Source organism: Hippocampus comes, unplaced genomic scaffold, assembly GCF_001891065.2.
Source record: "Hippocampus comes isolate QL1 unplaced genomic scaffold, H_comes_QL1_v1.1 scaffold512, whole genome shotgun sequence".
Lineage (NCBI taxonomy): Eukaryota > Metazoa > Chordata > Actinopteri > Syngnathiformes > Syngnathidae > Hippocampus > Hippocampus comes.
In genome coordinates this window covers 29,850-36,516 of record NW_017805626.1, presented here as the reverse complement: position 1 = coordinate 36,516, position 6,667 = coordinate 29,850, and the positions used below count along the sequence as shown (strand labels likewise).

The following is a 6,667-nucleotide window of genomic DNA, read 5'->3' as shown; positions in this document are numbered from 1 at the left end:
TTGTCTTGCGGCAGCGCCGGCAGCGGCCCGGTGAGTCGGTCCGCCATTACGTCGCCGACCTCCGGGGCCTAGCCAGCCTCTGCAGGTTCGGGGAGTTGGAAGACGAGATGATCAGAGACCAGCTAGCCGAACACACGACGGACCTTAAACTGCGCGAGAAGCTGTTTTTATCGCCGGACGACACGTCGCTGTCTAGGGCGGTGGAACTGGCCTTCCAGCTCGAGTCTGCGGCCTTGTTAGCATCCCGGCTAGCCGCCTCGGGCCCAGCTCCGGCCCTTCCCCACCTCGCTACAACTCTGCCTCCTTCATCCCATACTGTTGCTCTTACGGCCCCACTTCCCGACACCACCGCGCCTCTCGACGAGCCGGAGGTTAACGTCGCGGTACGTCGAGGCGCCACAATGAGGCAACATTGCGGGAACTGTGGCTCCTCATCACACCACACACGTGCGCCCACGTGCCCGGCACTAGGACAACGGTGCCAACGTTGTGGTAAGCTAAACCACTTTTCTAAAGTCTGCCGCTCTGCTACTGCCCCAGCGAACCCCCGGCCCCACCTAACCGACGGATCTGGCTCCACCACCATCCACTCGGTGGGCGCCGACGCCAAGCCGTTCAAGTGGTGCGCGGTCGAGCTGGACGGCGTGTGTCTGTCTCTGCTGCTGGACACCGCGGCCTCCAAATCACTCCTGAATGAGTCCACGGTCCGGCAGCTCTTTCCACGGATGATTATTAAACCTGGCACGGAAGACCTGTTTGGTTATGGGCACACTAAGATCGACATGGTTGGCACCGCAACTTTTTCTGTACGCTATGGCGCTCGAACCCTCCCAGCTTTCACCTTTCAGGTGTCCCGCAAGGGCGCCAACCTCCTTGGTTTCGACCTGTTCTGTGCCCTGGGTTTCTCCATTACCGACAACATGGGTACAACCATACTGACTGTTGCCGCGCCCTGGCTGCACCGCTGGCCCTCGCTGTTCGCTGGACTAGGCTGCCTCACCGCCTTCAACCACCAGCCGCTCCTGAACCCGGAGGTGACCCCAGTCATCCAGCCTCTCCGCCGTCTGCCCCTCGCCCTACGAGCTGATGTTACAGCCGAGCTGCAGAAGCTTCTGGACGCGGGAATCATTGAACGGGTGGACGCATCGCCATGGATCTCCAACCTGGTGGTGGCACGGAAGAAGGCGGGTGGCCTTCGCCCCTGCATCGATCTCAGACAGGTGAACAAAGCAGTGATACCTGATAAATACCCTCTGCCCACGACGGAAGAGCTCTCGGCCAAGTTTCACGGCTCCACAGTCTTCTCCAAGCTCGACCTCCGTCAGGGTTACCTGCAGGTTCCACTGCACCCAGGGAGCCGCAACCTCACCGCTTTTGTGTCGCACATGGGCGTGTTCAGGTACACCCGCATGCCTTTTGGACTTAGCTCCGCCCCCAGCTGCTTCCAGAAAATCATGGCCACCATCTTCGCCGGCATCCCTGGCGTGGTCGTGTACCTGGACGACATAGTGGTGCACGGCGCGACGGCAGCCTCACACGACGAGCGCCTCACCAGGGTGCTTGAGGTGCTCTCCCACCACAACCTCACGCTAAACGGCGAGAAATGCATTTTCTCCGCGCCGGTCATCGAGTTTGTGGGCTTTCGCCTGAACGCTGACGGCCTCAGTCCACTCCACTCAAATGTAGAAGCCATCCTACGCCTGCCTGAGCCCACCTGCCCCGCACAGCTGTCCTCCTTCCTGGGCATGACTGCGTTCTACCTGCGTTTTCTCCCACACTACTCCGAGACCACGGCGCCGCTACGCGCGCTCCTCAAACAGGATGCCCCCTGGTCCTGGACACCCGCGTGCTCCGCGGCGGTCCGCCAGTTGAAGACTCAGCTTACCTCCCCTCCAGTGCTCGCCCACTTCGACCTCCAGAGCCCTACGCTGGTGACCTGCGACGCGTCCAACACGGCGGTGGGGGCGGTCCTGTCCCAACTACACGGGGGGACCGAACGTCCCGTGGCATTTGCCTCACGATCTCTGACTCCCACAGAGCAGAGGTATTCGGTGGGGGAGAGAGAAGCGCTGGCCTGCGTCTGGGCCTGTGAGCGGTGGCACATGTACCTCTACGGGCGGCACTTCACGCTCCGGACTGACCACCAAGCACTCACCGCCCTCCTGGCCACGACAGGGTCGGGACACAAACCGCTGCGCCTGTACCGGTGGTCAGAGAGACTACAAGCCTACAACTTCACGACAGTGTTCACACCCGGCAGAGATAACGTTGTGGCTGATCTACTCTCCAGGGCCACGCCCACCCCAGCGCCAGACACCGCCCCGGACGGCTCAGAGTCAGAGCTGATCCTCATGCTGCACGACCCCCTCCGAACAACCGTCTCCCTGCAGGAGCTCCAGGCGGCCTCTGCACAGGACCCTGTGCTCGTACAGCTCCGCACGTTCATCCAGGAGGGCTGGCCTGCAAAGGTGCCAGAGGAGCTGGCGCCCTTCCACCGGGTCAGAGACGACCTTTCCTGCTGGAATGGAGACTGCGTCGCTCGGGGGCTCTGCACGGTGATCCCCAGCTCTCTACGACCACGCATCCTGAACATGGCACACGACGGTCACCTGGGCATCGTGAGAGTAAAGCAGCGCTGCAGGAGCCTGGTTTGGTGGCCCGGCATCGATAGAGACATTGAAGTGATGGTGAAGGACTGCACCGCCTGCCTTGCCAGCGGTAAAACGGGCCCGCCCCCGACGCCTCCTTTGCAGCCCCTCCAGTGGCCAGCGACGCCGTGGTCCCACATCCAGGTGGACATCTGTGGGGAGCTTCATGGCACTCCTCATCACCAGCGGTTCCTGTTGGTGGCCTATGACCTCCACTCCAAGTGGCCGGAGGTCCTTCCCGTGGGGTCAGTAACCACACAACAGATCACTGACTTTCTTTCCTCCCTGTTTGCCCGCTGGGGTGTGCCAGACGCCGTTACCACGGACAACGGGCCCCAGTTCCTCTCGGCTGACTTCGCTGCTTTCACAGGGGAGAGGGGGATTAAGCACATCAGGACGGCCCTGTACCACCCGCAGGCCAACGGGGGGGTGGAAAGGTTCAACCAGACCCTCAAGAACGGCCTGAGAGCACATCTGACCGAAGGTCTCCCATTCGGCAAGGCCCTACAGAACACACTGCTGCACTACAGAGCTACGCCACATGCCACAACAGGTAGCTCCCCAGCCCTTCTGATGCTAGGACGGGAACTCCAACTTCCCATGGATCGGCTGCGGCCTCCCAGGGAAGATCCTCCAGGCCCTCCAGCAGCAGGGCCCTCTGTCGGCGACATGGTGGCAGAGACGCAACGCCGGATGAAGCACCGCTATGACAGAGCGCATCGGGTGAGAGGACACACGCTCAAGGTGACGGACTGGGTCCGTATCCGCCGGCCCCATCGGTCCCACAAGCTGCTGTCCCTCTGGTCCTCACCCCAACAGATAATAGCACAATTGGGCCCAGCTATGTTCCGCCTGGCTGACGGCTCCCGTTGGCATGCCAGCCGCCTGAGGCGCGTCAACCCACCGTCGGCACAAGAACTGGCCGCCGCGGCTGATCCGCGCCACACTGCTGGGGACTGGGATTTCCCTCCGGTAACCCCGGGAATTCCACCCGAACCCGAGGTGCCAGGTGACGCCCTCGGACCGAGGCTCCGCCCTGTTCGGGCTCGTCGACAGCCCCTGTACCTCAAGGACTATGTCCTTAATTCAGGCTTAGGTTAGCGCATAGTCTGTTATGTGGCATAATAAACCACATGACTATGCAGGTAAACAGGTAGTCTACCCTGTTTACCCAGATAGGTTGGCCACGTTCTGGCCTTAAAGTTGTGTGCTATTAATATGTTTTGCACTTTAAAAAAAGGGGGGGTGAATGTGGCATGTAACCACAGCCATTGGGTAATGTTACGACGGTGTGACGTCACGACCGTAAAGCAGGCAGATGCCGAAAAGCGTTGCTATATAAAATGTGTCTCCTGAGAATAAACGGCAGTGAGCACAGAGTCCGACTCCATGTGTTTTATTGAACATAACAGTGTTGCTGGCATGTCCCGCTGCAAGTTGGACCTGAGGATGAACCAGGTGACACTAGAGAGACGATGTCTCCGGGCTGTCTTGGGATCCCCCAGCAGGAGCCGGAGGAAGTGGCGAGGAAGAGGGGTGTCTGGGCTTCCCTGCTTAAGCTTGCCCTCGTGACTCAACCTTAGACAAGCGGAAGAGAATGATCATGATGCATATTGTTTAAAACACGGCATGATCAACTATAGATGATTTTTCACAATATACTTCGAATTACTAATTCGCTTTACTGGACTGGCCTTAAAGTTACTGGGACTGGGACATTATCGTTACTTTTGGTAAATCATTGTCATGTGAGATTTAATTCTCAATCTAGCAGTATAAGGCACATGCATAGTGTTACATACATGCAGTACAGACCTTTTTATTGTTATTTTTGCTGAATGTATCAAGAAAAATACTGTATCCCACTATTCAGAATGGCAAAGTACACTAGTGTGTGCTCAGTGTCTGTGGTTGCATTGTAGTTGTTCCCTGTTTGAACCTTTACAAGTAGAGAGAAAAGTGAAACAAGTGAATTAGAATCATCTTTTTGGGCCATTTACATGAAATTCAACTCTATATTTGAACACAGAAGGGGACGCGGCAAATGCACAATCTAAGTTTGTGGCACACACTGGACCAGTGGGCTACTAGTACCTGGGGATCAGTTAAGTGTATCAGTCTCTTCCTCAAGGACACCAAAACTGCGTGTCTGGGAAATGTTGGCGGTGAATGGTCTTGAACAGTGGTTCCAATGGTGGCAGTGGGGGTATCTTTATCACTTGGCCATGTCCACACATCAGCAATCAGCTTCATTCAAAGTCAAATATCACGTTGCTTATAAATATGAGCACAGCGCCATCTACTGTATGTCATTAACACAGCAGTACAGTGATCCCTCGCTACTTCGCGGTTCGTTTATCGCGGGTTCAGTGCATCGCGCGGATTTTTTCAAACATATAAAAAAAAAAGGTGTTTTTTTTTTTTTCCATATACATGGAGTACAGTACTGTAAATGTTGCTCTATGTGACTCGCTGTTGTTTTGCAGCCTCTTGCGGACCGTTTGCGGACTTTAAAAAAAAAAAAATAACGGACCGTTTGTGGACTTTAAAAAAAATATATTTTTTTTTTTACCTGTTTATGTTAATTGGACGCTACTTCGCAGATTTTCGTTTATCGCGGGTGGTTTTGGTCCCCATTAACCCCGATAAACGAGGGATTACTGTACACTGCATCGTCCTACAATTTATCTGAATCTTAAAGAACAGAAAATTAATCACACCGCCACCAACATACAAGCACGTATTACTCACCCAATTCCGATGGTGAAAAAAACGGAACTTTGCTCCCACGTCCTAATCGAAACATTTACCTATGTGCTGAGGCACACTATAAACCCGTGATGAATTCTACAGCCACTAACCCCAACCACAGAATTCGAATAGCATTTTTCCTCACTGTTCCCACCGGGGCATACTGAGGGTTAAAATGGAAAGGAAAGAGGATTATGGTAAGTGGGGAAAAAAAAAGAAAGGTTGGAAAGATTTTCTCACTTTTATCGCAGAATTCTGACTTTGTTCACAGAATTCTGACTTTAAAGTGAGCATTCTGATTTCCTGACTGATGTCAGGAAGAAGCTGAGTAACAATTTGGTGGACTGGTTTGTATTGTTAAGATGACAGTGAAAATAAAATTCTATTCCAGGGATATGTATCATGCCTCTACATCTGATACAATCCCTTGGCGTTATGATGTTCTTTTGCAATAATTGCACATATAATCACTGATGCTGTTGTGATTTCAGAGAACTAGAAGACAAAGAGGAATGTGGAAGAGCCACATACTGCAGTTGCACATAGTTCCATTGAGGAACATCGTGATATGAAAACAAAAAACAATCTGTTGTCCTTCACACCAACTTACTAGCTTCATGGACCAGAAAAACATATGTACTGGTACTGAAAACATATTCAGCAACTATATTGTATCAAGCCATGATCAAGCCATGGTGCAATATAGTTGCTGGCGGTGTTTTCAGGACCAGTCCAAAAGGAATCAGTACACATTTTCATAGGAACAACAAAAAAAGTGTCGACATTGCTCTTTCTTGTCAACCACTTCCAAACAATAGCATTATATCAAACAAAATACTGAATTGACTTAATATCAATTAAAGGTTTTATGACTGACCAAGATAATACGATTGGATCAAATCAGCTAACAACAAATATTTAAATTCTTCACAGTACCTTCCCGTGTAACACAAACAGCCAAAGAAGGAGCTAAAACAATTCAACGCAGACCTGCTTTTCGGGTTTCTCAAATGCTTTCTGTTTCTGTTAACTGCCCTTAAATACGGTAGTACGGTGGTACAGTCAGCTTCAGAATGCCGGAGGCTGACATGCAAGGTAAGTGAAATTTTGAGATGTGGATGATGAAAAACAAATTTTCACCAAGTAATTATAGTGTGTGTGTGTGTGTGTGTGTGTCTGTGTCTGTGTGTCTGTGTCTGTGTGCGTGTGTGTGCGTGTGTGTGTGTGTGTGTGTGTGTGTGTGTGTTTGTGTGTGCGTGTGTGTGTGT

At 52.8% G+C, this 6,667-nt stretch overlaps 1 protein-coding gene and 1 long non-coding RNA gene across 2 annotated transcripts in view; both read left to right on the top strand.

Annotated features, from left to right (window-relative positions):
- Positions 1–6: 6 nt before the first annotated feature.
- On the top strand, positions 7–3,888 carry LOC109522705 (uncharacterized protein K02A2.6-like). Its single transcript, XM_019881464.1, has 2 exons — positions 7–3,371; positions 3,468–3,888. Exons 1-2 carry the CDS (start codon positions 108–110, stop codon positions 3,747–3,749), a joined length of 3,546 nt encoding a protein of 1,181 aa, XP_019737023.1. The 5' UTR covers positions 7–107; the 3' UTR covers positions 3,750–3,888.
- A 2,358-nt stretch (positions 3,889–6,246) lies between these two features.
- The window catches only part of LOC109522708 (uncharacterized), a 1,937-nt gene continuing 1,516 nt past the window's right edge, over positions 6,247–6,667 (top strand). Inside the window, exon 1 of the long non-coding RNA XR_002169604.1 lies at positions 6,247–6,494. This is a non-coding gene — a long non-coding RNA (uncharacterized LOC109522708). The remainder of the gene's footprint in view (positions 6,495–6,667) is intronic.